Source organism: Ochotona princeps, chromosome 11 (genome assembly GCF_030435755.1).
Source record: "Ochotona princeps isolate mOchPri1 chromosome 11, mOchPri1.hap1, whole genome shotgun sequence".
Lineage (NCBI taxonomy): Eukaryota > Metazoa > Chordata > Mammalia > Lagomorpha > Ochotonidae > Ochotona > Ochotona princeps.
The window spans coordinates 71,115,459-71,129,980 of NC_080842.1; the positions used below are offsets into that span (position 1 = coordinate 71,115,459).

General features: G+C 56.7%; 2 protein-coding genes across 2 annotated transcripts in view; one reads left to right on the top strand and one right to left on the bottom strand.

Annotated features, from left to right (window-relative positions):
- The window catches only part of STK32B (serine/threonine kinase 32B), a 201,602-nt gene extending 198,228 nt beyond the window's left edge, over positions 1–3,374 (top strand). Inside the window, exon 12 of the mRNA XM_004579221.2 lies at positions 3,057–3,374. Coding sequence (XP_004579278.2) covers positions 3,057–3,195 — 139 coding nt within the window. The 3' untranslated portion in view covers positions 3,196–3,374. The remainder of the gene's footprint in view (positions 1–3,056) is intronic.
- Positions 3,375–8,561: 5,187 nt separating this feature from the next.
- Positions 8,562–14,522, bottom strand: part of EVC2 (EvC ciliary complex subunit 2) — a 63,742-nt gene continuing 57,781 nt past the window's right edge. Inside the window, exons 17-20 of the mRNA XM_004579358.2 lie at positions 13,852–13,939; positions 11,859–12,055; positions 9,845–9,946; positions 8,562–8,948 (exon numbers count right to left, since the gene is read on the bottom strand). Coding sequence (XP_004579415.2) covers positions 8,648–8,948; positions 9,845–9,946; positions 11,859–12,055; positions 13,852–13,939 — 688 coding nt within the window. The 3' untranslated portion in view covers positions 8,562–8,647. The remainder of the gene's footprint in view (positions 8,949–9,844; positions 9,947–11,858; positions 12,056–13,851; positions 13,940–14,522) is intronic.

A 14,522-nucleotide genomic window follows, 5' to 3' on the forward strand; every position in this document is an offset into this window, starting at 1 on the left:
CCTCACTGATCCCCAGCAACGCAGTATCTTCTAGGATTTCGACTCCCATGGGCCCCTGTGGGACACAAGGGGGGGCTCCTGATCTGACCTCTCTCTAAGCAGAGGACACAATTCAAACCAGCACTGCCCAGCTTGCTGGCAACTGTTCTGCATTGGCTGACGATCTCATCCGGGGCCGTGTGGACCGTCTGCTTGCAGGGGCTGCTCAAGCTCGGGAGTCCAGGGCAGCTGAGCCGCTGGGCTGAGCCTCCTATTTTTGGTGGACGATCCAGTCAGGGATGGATTTTTCTTATCGGTGGCAAATAACAAAAGTGCACAGAATGAAAAGTCCCTGGTGAGAAGGGAGTGTGAGGAGCTCAATTTCACATCCTTGCTATCTCGTTAAGAAGCAAAATCACATCAAAGCTTCATTCAGATCCCTTGAAAACACCAGCTCCTGAAAGTGTCATACTGCAGTGGATACCGCCGCCCATCCGGGTGCTATTCGTACCGATAAAAACCAGCTTCTCTGTGATTTTACACAGTCGCACTGACAGGGTGCTCCAGGGAAGTCACTTGGTCAGGTGAAATCAACAAGCTTCAAAGTGTGTGTCCACTTCGCCCCCGCCTCCATCGCCTGCCGAGCATGGCCGGGATTTCTGCCGCAGTGGGGCCGTCTGAGCAGAGGAAGCTGGTCTGGGGTCATGTTGTTTGACCGTCTGACACCTGGGATATGTAGATTCACCAGCAGAACATGTCTCTGGAAGGAGTGTGGATGCCTTGGCCAACGCTTCAGCTGGCCGCAGATCCCCGGGTGAGCTGTGTGCCCTGACAGCTCTGTGCCCGGACTTTCTCATCCACAAGATGAAGCAGCAAAAGCATCCGGCTCACTGGCTGAACGTCAAGGCTACGTGGCAGGCAGTGGGGGCCCAGTGGAAGGGAGCACTGCTGGCCAGCTATGTCTTGCAAGCCACTGCATGCATCACATGTAAGCCTGGGCCACCCTGCAGAGTCTCGGACATCTGCTGCTCACTTGTTGTGACGCTGATGGCCAAGCCTGAGTCACCACCCGCCTTTTGCAGGCCCAAGTTCACAGCAGACTGTCTTGCCCACGGTCACTCATTGGTGGGGTCTGACATCAACCCAGAGCTCCAAGTAGCCGCCTTTGCTGCCTTCAGCACCAGGACCTGCCCTTAACCTCAGGTTGACTGACTGATGCAGCTGGCCACAGATGGCGAGAGGCAGTGGGAAGAACGGTGAGAATGAGATAAGCCTTGTTGTTTTGGACTGCCAAGCATCCGGGGAAAAGTACATGAGACCTGAGATCTGAAGAGATCACATGGATGAATCTATACATCAAACCCCGATGTATAGCATCTCTGGGGAACGAGCCCAGCTGAGCCCCCTCCCCATGGAAAGGACGGACTCAGAAACGCGGAGGAAGCAGAAAATGAGGCCTTGGTTGATACTCCGTCTTGACAGCAGCGCCCAGCTGGTGGAAACAGCCGGTGCTCAGAAACCCAATTATCCGCATCCCTGCCATGGAGAGGCCCCTTCTCCCACTTCCTCGTTTGTTGGGGAGCTTGGGAGATGAATCCAAGCCTGAGCTCACCTACAGCAGGTGCTGGGAGTGCACTGGGACATGTGTAGGACAGAGGAAGGGGTGAGAAGTTTCACTCTACCAACAAGAACAACACAATTCCAGGACCACATCAGGCCACGTCAAGAGGGACCTAGCAAGCTACAGCTGGAAGCCAGCTGGGACATGAGAGCTCAGATGAACCCCTGGACCTGGGGAAATCAGCTGAGAGGGCACGGGGACAAGAGCTCATGGCTGGGAAGCCAACAGCAGCAGAGGTGGAGGGCAGGTGTAGGTGTTAAAGGAGATGTCAGGGCAGACAGCCACCGCCTGCCCTGAGCCTTTTGCCTGAGGTGATCGTCTTTGCCACGCTGGGGAGGAGACAGGAGCCATCCCCCTCCTAGCTCTGCCTGCCTCGTTCTGAAGCCCTCCTTGGTTTCACTCGGGCTTCAGGCAGCTGCAGATAAAGGAGACAGGCTGTGGATGTTTCAAAGCAGAGGATCTTGTGATCTTCCCACAAAGACTGAGTTTAGAAAGAACAGCAGGTGTTAGGGGCTTGGGGGTTATCAAGGTTAGAGGCACAAGACAAATCTATGCGAAGATGGGAAGGGGCTGGATGAGACCGAGTTGGTTTGGAGGGCGGTGTTGAAGGGAGAGTTTATTAACAGCACCATTTGCCTGGCTGGGGTTGCAGGCCAGTGCAGGCACCTGAGACTTCCTGAAAACCAAAGTGTTGCTCCTTGGGAGGCTAGTGACAGGGAGTGAAGAGCCATGCTGTGTCCACAGAGGTGGCTGCCTGGCCTGAAGCAGTGGCCTTCCAGCGTTCCCCAGCCGCTCAAGCCCACGGGCTGGGCGCAGGTCTGGATGGGTCCCAGGCTGATGGATTCAAAGTTCTAGTCTCGCTGTAAGGGATGCATTCAGCGTGGACACACAGCACAGAATGAGAGCAGGGTTGACTTGGAAATGGGAGAGGGGCTGCACACGGAGTCTCACCTGCCCCAGCTGAATCTCCTGTTAGGGGCAGTGTGCAGCCCCTTGGGCAAGGTTTCATTGAGTCCCTGCACAGTGTCCTGTGTAGCAGAGGAGGCCCGGGGACATCATGGGAACGTGGATGTGCATGGGCTGAGGCATAGACCTCTGGGAGCCTCAGCAGCTGCGGCACCCCACTGACCCCTTGCCCAGCACACAACCCCAGGAGAAAGTGAGGAATGGACGACACCCCATTGGGCACCACCCCCTCGCGTGTTCTGCCATCTGCCAAGGCTCCCTCTGTCTGTACTGAGCTGGAAGCCCAAGGACCAAGGCCCCATCGAGTCAGCCTGCGAGGCTGAGAGCAGAGGGAGGTAGGGGACCTTTTGGGGGTTGAGGTTGCCCCACAGCAGGGGGAGGTGGGGGCTGCAGGCAGCTCAGTCCCTTTGCGTGCCAGGCGCATGTGCTGGCCGTGCAGCCCCCGCCCCGCACTGCAGCACTAACACAGATCCCCCATGGTCGTTTGCAGGCTCAGGAGGCAGCAAGGGCAGGGTGGCCAGCTCGTGGACACCGACGGCTGCATGGGGAGCCAGGCCCCAGGCAAGCTCCAGGACGGGTGGAACAACCACATCCTTGCTCATGCTCGCCCCCGCAGCTGCAGCAGCTAAGCCCTGCCCACAGCTGGCCCCCAGGGCCGCACTGCCCCTGCCCCGCCCACCCAGAGCCCCTCTCTGTGCCCACACAGTCCCTGCCTCGCCCTGAAAAGCAACAGATGCAAAACGTCCTGGGCTCGGAGCTGGCAAGCACGGGTTCTGATGCCAGCTGTCCGCTGACCTCAGACAAGCCACGCCCCCTCGGTGCCTCAGCTGTCTGCATCTGCTGGAGCTCCAAGCAGCTCTCTGCCCATCCTGGAAGGACAACAACCATGGTGGGAATCTACCTGGGCGGCAGACTGGCAACACCTCGGGCGTGTATAGAATCATTTGCACCTGCAATCACAACCTTAGATGTCAAGAGCACACCCTTACTCCAGCATAATCAGACCATCACAACTTTGCAGTTCAGACATCCTAACTCATCAGATGGTACTTTGGAAAAATGCAGCCCCAAGAGTAAAATAAAAGTTGGATGTATGTGTTTGTGCTGCAAAAAAAAAAAAAAAAAAAAGGCTTTTGAGTCCCAAGGAAGCCTGGGGGTGTGTGTATTGCATTCTGTGCTGGCCATGGACTTTCTGACCTGCCTAGGGGGCTCGGCTCCCTGGCTCTCTGCCACAGACCCTCCTCCCTTCACTCATACAAGACTCGCCCCTCCCATCGCATCAAGTTTCCCCACCCTGGTTGGTGCTGCATGGCACAAAGATGCCCTGTCCAGCAGAGGGTCAACTGCTGACCGGTGGTGACTCCCACCATTCCCAACCGAGCCCTCTCCCTGCCCTAACCCAGCCCCCTGGCAAGGCCCTTGCCTCCACTGGCTTCCTGGGCGAGGGTGTCAGTGTGGCCAGTACCTGCTCTGACATCAGGGTCCTCACGCAGCATCAGTGGGTGGCGCCCGAGGAAGCACCTCTTTGGGGAATGTCTGCCCTGGGTGCTGCAAGGCACTGTGGAAGCAGGGCTTGTCTTGGGCCTCCTGCCGTCTTGCAGCCCAGAGCCCTTGGGCGAATCACATGATCATGCCAAAGACCGCCTCAAAGGATGCCCGTGGAATGAAGTTAGAGCCTGCCTGCACCATGCCTGAGTCTTTGGCCTCATCAGCTTTCTGTGGAATCAGGTTTGTGTCTAAGGCTCTCAGTTCTTTCTTCTGGACTGTTTTGTGGTGGTTGTTATGATTTATTTCTGGAGACACAGACAGGCAGACAAACCTCCCATTCACTGGCTCCCTACCCAGAGGCCTGCAATGACCAGGACCCAAGTCAAGAGCCAGAAGCTCCATCCAGGAACCCCACGTGCGTGGCAGTGACCTGACCACTTACAGTCGCTTGCTGTGTCCCAGGATGTACGTCAGCGGGAAGCTGGTGCCGGCAGAGGGAGCTGGGCACTCTGATGGGGACACAGCGTCTTGGGCAGTGCCCTGCTGTGCAGCCCAGCACCTCCCTTCCCAGTCTCCAGTGTGTGTGTGTGTGTCCTGCTCAACGTCACCTGCGCTTCTGGTTTTGTTTTTCATTTTTTTCACCTAATTTCCATTTCCACTTTTTACATCCTTGGGGCTGTTGGTGTCATCCCTTGGGTTTCCTAAGTGACATTTTCATGGACAGTCAAGTTTTCTATTTTTTTTTTAAAGAAACAATCATGGTTTCCCCTGCCACGGCCCAGGCTGCTGTGGATTGTGCTGCCCACGTCTGTCTGCACGTTTCTGTTCCACCACTGTCCTGTGCGCCCCAGGACATGTCAGGGTGCACTTCCCCTTGGCCTGGGGGCTGCATTTGATGCTGGCCAGCCGGAGCTGGAGCCTCAGCAGAGGCCCTGGGGACACAGGACTTTGTGGCTCTGTTCAAGTCAGCTTTCCCTGTTTGGAATAAATCATTTCTTGGAAACCCCTTCTCCCCAGTTTGTTACTTACTTCGGGCTGGCTGAGAGAAACTGGTTCATGCTCACTGAGCGACACAGACCGGGTGAGCTGAGGTCACAGGCGCCAGGGTCCGCATTCCTTTGCCCTCAGGTCAGACCTGGCTGAGCTCAGCATCTCGCAGCCCTGCCTGGCCTGCCTGCTCTGCCCACAACGCCTGCCCGGCGTGTTCCCTGGCCTGCCTGCTCTGCCCACAACGCCTGCCCGGCGTGTTCCCTGGCCTGCCTGCTCTGCCCACAACGCCTGCCCGGCGTGTTCCTTCCCCTTCCTGTCCCTGTTCTCCCTCTGCTGCGCTTCCTCCTCCATGATGCCCACCAGGGCCCCTGCCATCCCCCAACTTTAGCCACACACAGCCTCTCTCATGAGCTGCCACTTCCCCCATCGCCCTGGGCCACCACCAATGACACCCAGAGTCCCTAGGGCCCAGGCCTCACCCACCAGGCATTCCCGGAGAGGCACGGGTTGTTCACATCTGCTTCCTGGGCCCACCCTGTCCTGTGGCACCTGCCTCGTCAGAGGCTGTCAGCAGTTTCTGAGAGAGAGGAAGCAGTGTAGCAAGCGCTCTGCCTGCGGCCACTCTCTTGGACACCTCCTCTCTGTCCTGTCGGGTTCCACCGCTACTGTCCCAGCTTTTCCTCCTGGGAGCTGGTGTTTCCCAGGGACTGCGCCCCTGCCCCTCAGTGCAGTCCAGGCAGGACCACTGCACATGCCCCATGTTCTGGATGTGTTAACTCACTCCTTACCCAAACAGGCACCCCAGAGCACGAGCCCAGGAAACAGACCCAGTACAAGACTTGTGCCCCAGCTTGCGTAGGAGTGAGAGTTTAGCTTAGAGTTGAGGATCCCAGGGCAGACTGTGGACTAAGGCTACAGCAGGGCAGTCCCTTCCACCAGGGAGGACGGACCAGCCCTCACATCAGGGCGGCCATGGACAGTTGCGCTTGTCCTGCACACACATGCACACGGTACAGGTTGAGTTATCAGGCGCAGAAAGTCATTCACAAGAGAACAATGTTACATAAAGATATACCTTGGCTAAAGCCTACAGATTGTTGACTTTTAGAATCCCATTCCATATTTTGGGACCATCATAGGTAGTCAAAGCCACGGGACAAGAGACTGAGGAGGAACCCAGGTCTGAACGCCAAGTCTCTCCCCGACCCAACTCCACCCCCAGATATTTGCAGGAAAGCCAGCCTGTTTCCTGTTAAAAAGCACCCTTCAAAACTGGGACCAGTCACCTGGCACACATAAGCCAATGCCCGGCCCCCCAGGCGGTGCCCCTTGGCCCTGCTGCCCCCTCTGTGGATTGCGTCTCTGTCCTTCCTCCAGTGGGGGCATGTCCCTTGCCCACTCATTCCTGCAGCACACCTGGTGCTTGGCACGCAGAACACACATCAGTGGTTACTCTGTCCCAGTCTATCAGCACAGGACGTTATTGCCGGGTTCAAATGCCAGACCGCACAGCACGAGCACCTCCTGCGGCGGCTAACAACCTCTCCAGTGCGTGTTCAGGCTGTAATTTGGAGCTACTTTTGGAAATCCTTTTGTGGAATCCAACTTCCACGGTGCATAATTTGAGCAGAGTCCCTAAATAGGGAGCTTTCAGGAGGGGAAACAACCCCCTTCGAGGAGGACGAGAAGGGCTTGGGTGGCCTGGGTCCACACTGCCAACAACTTGGCCGACCCAGCTGCATCTGATGCTGACAACCGGGCTGCTTGTCCTTGTGCCGGGGAAGAGCGTGGGGCTCAGTGACTCGCCCAGGAGTGGCTGGAAGTCGGGTCTGCTTATCGTAACTGCCGCGCAGCAGCATCCCCTCCTTTGCCTGGAGTGTGGGAGTCACTGCTCCCCCCGTCCTCGCCCCATCCTGGCTCTTCTGATGGGCCTCGACACCTCTCTGTGTTCCAGCAACTCCCTTGAGCCCATGGCTAACCGGTAGCTGGCCATGACTGTACCTAGAGCCCCTCGCCTACAGGTGGTAAGAGGACAGGCAGGTTGCTTAGCCCCCTTGAGTCAAATTCTTGAGCTGTGGATCAGGTACAGTGAGGGGGCCTTGCAGGGTGTCAATGATGACCAGAAGTGGAAGTGTCGGCTGTTCCCTCGCCCCCTCCTGCAGGCAGGGTTCCTGTCACCCTCAGGAAAGACCCACTGTACCAACACCCATGTTTTGCCGTACTCTTGGAGAAGTTCAAGCAATGACGTGGCCCAGTCTGCATGACACACCATGGCCCTCAGCCTGTGCTGTGAGAATGGACGGGTCACCAAAGCACTCCGCACACAGCAAGGGCCAACATGTTTACTGGTTGCCAACCCAGGCGGGGCTGTTAACCGATCAAGGTGAGGGAGGGGCACAGAGCAGCAGTCTGACACTCCGTGATCCTGTGAAAACCACTTCCTCTTCCCATGACTCTGCTTCGGCAGGTGCAGGGCTAACAACTTCAGGTCTGATGGCAGGGAGGGGGCTGTCAAGCAGACCCGATAAGGACGAATTCATAACCAGCAGTCCCCATAGAAGCCTACAGCGCCCAAACAGCAGCAGCAGCCCTGGACACCTAACCATCTTTCTCACCTCCGCCTCATTTCCTGGCCACCTAAAGTCCTCCTGCCAATCTGCTAATTGGGAAAAGCATATTTAGGACTGGTGAGCTCCATGTTACCTCCAAGACTTCCAGTTTCTTGAGTAACTCTGTACCCCAGAAGCCAAAACACAAGAACTATTTTTAAAATGGGTGATTTTATTACAAAAACTAGGAGTAAAATGTTTTTTAAAAGCTTCCTTTGGTTACTCACAACCATGTCAATTCCATAATGTTGCAAATTGCTGTTGATGTTATGTCAGGACTCTTGGTTGAATGGGATGATATTCTGCCAGCTCTGACAACGGACCAGAAATGGTCTCCCCAAGAGACTGTTCAACCCATCTGGACAATAAATAGCTGGACTTTATACTTGGTATATGTTTACAAAGAAAGAATCTTGATTGAATTTGAACTGTAATACTGCATCAAGGTGGAGGAAGCCACCAGGGGGGAGGGGCGTGGGGGGGGATTCCCAGAGCCTATGAAACTGTAACATAATGCAAAATAATTAATAATAATAATAAAAAAGCATTAAAAAAAAGCTTCCTTTATAAAAATAGAACATGTAACAAATGCAAAATGCTAGAGTGGGAAGCTCTGGAAGCAGGCTCCACCAGCAGGCAGGTGGACGCTGCCTGTGAACTGGGAGCAGGGCTGAGGGTCTCCCCGGATCCCTTGGAGGGGGTTGGAGAGGAGTGGCTATTCATGTCCTTGTGACACAGCAGAGAGGGTACCACGTGGGAATCCACAAGGCTGGGAGCCAGAGCATCTGGGTCCTCCCCACAGGCAGGTGGACAGCAGGTGTACAAGAGAGCTGCCCATGGGTAGGTAGGCAGCAGGTGCACAGGCAGGTGGGCGGCAGGAATGCATGAGCCCCGCCCACAGGCAGGTGGGCGGCAGGAATGCATGAGCCCTGCCCACAGGCAGGTGGGCGGCAGGTGCACATGAGATCTGTCCATAGGCACCTGGACAGCAGCTTCAGAAGCTCTCAGGGGGCTCCCCCTCCGGTGGGGCTGTTGCCAAGACCCGACTGGCCTTTTTGGTGTTCAGAAAGTTCTTCCTCTTTCTCCTGGGAGGGGCATGCAGTGAGATCTCCGGCTCCTGTGGGTTTCTGAAGATGAAGAGCTTCTCCCCTGTGTTTAACACATCGATGGTGTCCACCCCGACGATGGGCACAGCGGCTGGCTCACCGACGGGCTCCAGAGACAGCTGGGGCCAACTACCCTTCCCAGAGAACATGACTCTCTCTCTGAGTGGGAGACACGTCTTCTTTAACATGCTGAGGACAGAACAGAAGATCAGACAGAGCATTTGCCTGACCAGCCCTCCTGGGGGCTCCAACAGAAATCCTCCAGGCCCCCAGCCGACACCACCCTCCAGAACCAGAGGGCCCCATGAGACTGTTGACACCTGCACTTGTGGCAAGCTTTGTCAGTCCCTACTGGATGGTGATCCTGTCCGTAAGCCATGCAGCCCTGAATCCCTTGCTGGTCTTGACAATGGCCCTGCTACCCTCCCAGAGGCCTGCACAGCCTCAAAGCCATAGCGCCCTCTCTCTGATGAAACCAGTCAGGACACGACTATGCCATCAGGGATCAGCTAGCTGCAGGCCACCATCACACTGCCCTCAGTGAGACTCCTGTCCGTGCACACAGCCAGGTGGGCAGAGCCTCGCGCCCAGCTCTGTGTGACACAGTCTCTCTGCAGGTATGTGAAAGGCAGAGTTGAGATGGAATGAAGCATACACCCACATGTCCTTGGAATTCCAGGGCTCATCGGAGGGCTCGCATGGCCGCTGCCGCCCAGCTGCCTCATCACGACCCTGCACTCAGTTCCACTTTCTGGACAGCTCAACACAGCCAGAAGTGAAAGGGCTTTAGGAACTGGGAAGTCTGCACAGCTCTGAGAAACGTATCCCCTTCTACTCCACCACTGAATCATCTCCCATGAAAGCGGCCACTGGCTCTGATAAACAGTCACTAAAATGCTGGAGAACATGTCACTCCAACTTCACTCGGACTCCAGGCTCCCGGAACAAAGGCGCCTCAGTCCTCGGGGAAGAGATGCTGATCCATTTGCAGCAGCCCGGTTCTCTAGCGTCGGCCCCACAGCGCTCAGCTGACTTCCACCCTCGCCCTGTCAGGCCCCAGCCCACCAAGCAGGTACCGCCTATACCTCTCCTTCCTGTGGCGAGCCCACAGCATCCTGTCCGACCCTCTGCTTCTCAGCTCCGCCCGCAGGCTGCTTTCCAAGCTTCGCCACCAGTCCTGGTGCCTCCTGGAAGGGGAAAGGGAGAGTTGGGTGTGCGGTCCAGGACTGCCAGCCACTCTAGCAACTTCTCGGGCTTCCCAGGTTCTTCTGCTCACACAGCACATGGGGATGAGCCTCTCCCGGGGCCTGGAGACTGCGGGCAGAGAGGCCACGGCTGCCACAGCGCTGAAGCCGATCTCCAGCTCTTGACTGGATTGCACCATGTCTCTCCACAGTCCCGATTCGGCAGTGAGTGGCCGGGGTCCCAGTGGCTCCTGCCCACGCTCCATGAGCTGAGCAAAGCAGACATGTGCTTGTGTCCCATGCTTGGTGACTGCCTCGTCTCACTCGCTCAGCCAGCCCTCCGCCCGAGCCTCTGTGGTAAACCGGTTGAAGGGCCAGCTTCCTGGACAAGGCACCTGCAGGCAGCCTCAGCAGAGCTACCTCCCTGTGGCTAGGCACACCCCCTCCGTGCAGGCCATTTGGCACACCTACCTTCTGCTGGCCCTCTGGCTGCAAAAGACAGGTCTCCCCATCCCCTCTGCCCACACTGGCCCTCCCATCAGCCCCTATCAGTCCGCTAGCCAATCCACACCGCCCTCCAACTGGCCCTCATCCAGCTTTCTGCCACCCAGACCCCACAGGCACAAGGAGGTTCCCTGGCCCATGTGACTCACTGTCTTGTCCCTCATCACCTGCCCCCCCAACCCCTCCTCTCCATGCTCAACTTTGTTTCTTTCCTGTATGAGCTGGAGAGTTCTCCTGGCTCAAAAAGCCATTGCCCCTTCTCTTAGACACACTGGTCTACACACAGACCCAGCTCTTATAGCAAGTTCACAACTCCTGTATACACAGGGAGGCTGCAGGCCCTGCACTGACATTCGTTCAAGCTGGCCCTCCTTTTCCTTGTAGCCTGCTCTCCAGGGGACACTGCTGGCCGCTCCTGAACCTCTCTGACTGTGCCCCCGCATATTCCCCCTTAGGCCCCCTTAGATTTATAAAATAGCAGCAAACACAAAGTGAGCATTGGCGACTGCCTACCCAGATGGCAGCACATGCATGTGGGTTGACCAGTAACTAGCAAATCCCTTTGGCAAGAGGTCTGAAAAGCAGATGGCAAGAAAGGAAGAAAGCCGGCCCCAACAGGTGCACACGCCGGGCACGGCAGCCAAGCTTTGCCCGTGCCTCACCTCTCCCTGGCTGGCTGAGTCCACCGAGGTGAAGCTTAGGGCACAGGGGTGACTGTGCACACAAACTTGCACAACAGACACGCCAGTGCCTGACCGCCCACAGTCACACACTCAAACACGCCGCACAGAAGCCAGCAGAGAAAAGCGCAGGAATGGAAGACATGGAACCACCTGCCGACAGCCTCTCGACAGTGTGGGTGTTTTTCCTGTCTTTTGTGCCTTTTTTTTCTGACATTGGGCATGTATGTACTATGTATGGTATCAGGTAAACTTTTTAAAAAAATTATTTATTTTTATTGGAAAGGCAGATTAGATTTACGGAGAGAAGGAAAGTTAGATCTTCCATCTGCTGGCTCACTCCCCAAATGGCCAAAAGGGCCTGAGCCGATCTGAAGCCAGGAGCTTCTTCCGGGTCTCATACTTGGATGCAGGGTCACAAGGCTTTTGGGCCGTCCTCTACTGCTTTCCCAGGCTATAACCAAGAGACTGGAAGAGAAATAGCGCAGCTGGACACAAACCGGTGCCCCTATGGGATCCCTGCACTTGCAAGGTGAGGATTTAGCCATTGAGCCATTGCACTTAACACCCTATTGTAAAGCACACTGTTGGCACAAATAGAAACCACAGAAGGATGGAAGGACTCAACAGGATTCATGGTGACCTCTGCATAGTGAGTGCCAGGCAGGGGACATGCTGGCAGCTGCCCCACTCCTCCCTCGTGCCCACAGGCAGCCCCTGCACACACTCACCGCTTCCTGCTCAGCTCAGCCTGCTCCCCACCGCCGGCGCTCTCGGCTACATGGTCTGGATGCTTCTCACTGGCTGAGTCCAGGAGGACCAGCAGCTGGGCCTGCGGGGCGACGGGCAGCAGCAGGGCCAGCAGCCGGCGCAGGGTGGCCCCAGGCACCATGGTCATCTTGGACAGGTAGCATGCCAGTCTCAGCTCCTGCGGGAGGCAGCAGAGGAGCTTAAGCCCAGGCTGCTGGACCCCGGCGCTATGCAAACCACCATTTCTGATTTAACATGTGCCCAGGACTTCTATCCCAGGGAAATGGATGTTAGTGGCTCTATCTTCCCGAATCTGCTGCCAGGAACATTTATTCTGTTGTCTTCCCAGGGCTTCACCACCCCTTCCAGCTTCTCTCAGCTTGCCTGGATGGTGGCCAGACCACCAGCAGCCCGAGCTCTGACTGGCAGGGGGAAATAGGTGTGAGTGGGAAAAGGCAGGTAGGATGAAGGGAGACGGGAAACCCTAGCAGAATTTAACAGGGGAGTGACATGAGCAGTTTCCAATTGTTCAGATTTCTTTGGGTTAGAATGGGCCACCCAAGAGAAGCAGCAGGGAGACTCCAGGTCTTCCACCTGAGCTGCTGCTGCAGGCAAAAGCGCTGGCTACCAGGTCAGAGAGAGGAACTGCACTCACCTGTTGCTGTGTGGGCAGGCCAAGCACGTGCCCCTTGGACACACGGGATCTCAAGGGGGAGGCCGTGCTGCAAGGCCTCCAGTTTAGGGCACAGGTCTGCAGAGAGCATTAGGAGGTGGCCAGGAGTGGCCAATACCAGCAAGGAGAATAGGTGGTGAGAGATGAGGACCAAAACCCAGCCATTGGGCACCCAGAGCCCAAGACCACCAGCACTGACGGCGGGGGGGGGCTGATGCAGGTAGCCTAGGGGGTGGAAGACCCAGGCACCTGGGTGCTGCATGCCCATGAGCGGACAGCAGGGGGAACAGAAGGCCAAAAGGGATAGACAGGACTTTGTCCAGCGGCTTTGGACACAGGAAATCCGTGAAGCCACAAGGAGGCTCACTATTCTAGACCGCCCTAGCCATGTCCCGACTCTGCCCACTCACTGTAAGGCACTGCGGGCTCTGTCTGCCCTGATGGCCCGGCTCCCCAGGCCACCACAAGCTTCCTTCTGCCTCACTGATCTTTCTCCAAGCTGCTGTTTTCAGCTCATTCTCTGAACTCTACACCTCCCTTTACCCCCACCCCATTCTGGCACAGGTGTCTTCCCTCTGATCTGGAAGCCAATTCTGCCACAACGTCCATCAACCTCTTGGGTGCCCAGCCCGGGCCCTCGGCTGTGCCCCAGGTTCTACGGCTAAGCCAGCCAGCACCTGCAGAGACCAGGCCTTCAGCCACACTCTCTGGACCCTCCAGAAACAGGGGCTGACCTGCAGAGCAAGCATGTCCAGTAGCAGAGAGCCAAGCTTTGTGGATGACCCTGGACACACCTCCCGGGGACTCTGTCCCAGGGGAAGGAAGGTGCCGCTGTCTCCTAGCCAAGGATGAGGAACATCAGTCAGTCTCCCTGGGTAGCCAAAATATGGGTGCAACCTCCCCAGCCTCTGTCTAGGCCCCACTTTCACTTCCCGGTTTGGTTGCAGTGGAACTCATCCTCTGTATGTCACACTTAGCTAAGATGGAGAAAAGGGAGAAGTTTTGGGGTCCTACCAGACCACACAGGAAACCCACAGAGAAATAAGGATCGCAGGGGTACCCTGGTTTCCGTGGTCAAAGCTTACACTAAGCACATGCCTTCAGCTCCCTTGTCTCCTAGGTGTGCTGACTGAGCCTGGGCCCGGGAGGTGTATGACACCCAGGGCTGAGGGCATCGCTGTGGTCCTGCAGGCTGGCTCTGTCAGCCTCACCCTCCAAGCAGGAGCTGCCACAACCAGCCATGGCCTTCCAGGCCTTCCAGGCCAGCTGGGGGACACCCCTGCCCCCACGTACTGCCTCACCTGGCTGCACAGTGCCCCAATGGTGTCCGTCTCCAGCTTTTCCAGAAGGTCCTCCAGGATGGCACTGCTCCGTTGCTCCTCCCTCCTCCTGGAGTGAAAGAACTCCAGTAAGAGCAGCAATTAAATAAGAACCTGAGCCACAGGCTGCCCTGGCCCTGGGTGCAACACCTGTTGGTGCCTTCAGCCAGGTTCCGGACACCCCTGCAAAGGTTCTGTGTCACCCAGCAGGCCAAGTAAAGTTGGCATCATGCAAGCCTCCATCCCTTATCAAAGTGCCTGGGTTCAAGTCCCAATACCTCTCCTTGCTTCTAGCTTTCTGCTCATGTGCACCCTGGGAGCAGCGGGTACAAGTTCAAGTACTTGGGTCAACTGCCACCCACATGGGAGATCCTGATTAACTTCTGGCTCCTGGCTTTCGGCCTGGCTCAGCCCTGGCTGTTGTGGGTATCTGTGGGAGGGAACCAGCAGGTGATGTGTCTTTCTGACTTTAGGAAGAATGAGTAAGAAAAAGTACGCCTGGTGGATCCTTCACATGCCTGCCGGCGGTCACAACTCAGTCCTGTAGGTGCCACCAGGTGAACACACTGGCTGCAGGCAGCCTCCTCCAGGCAGGAGCACCCCAGGGCCACACACCCCAGCTCCCAGCCCGCACCCAGGCATACACACGCAGA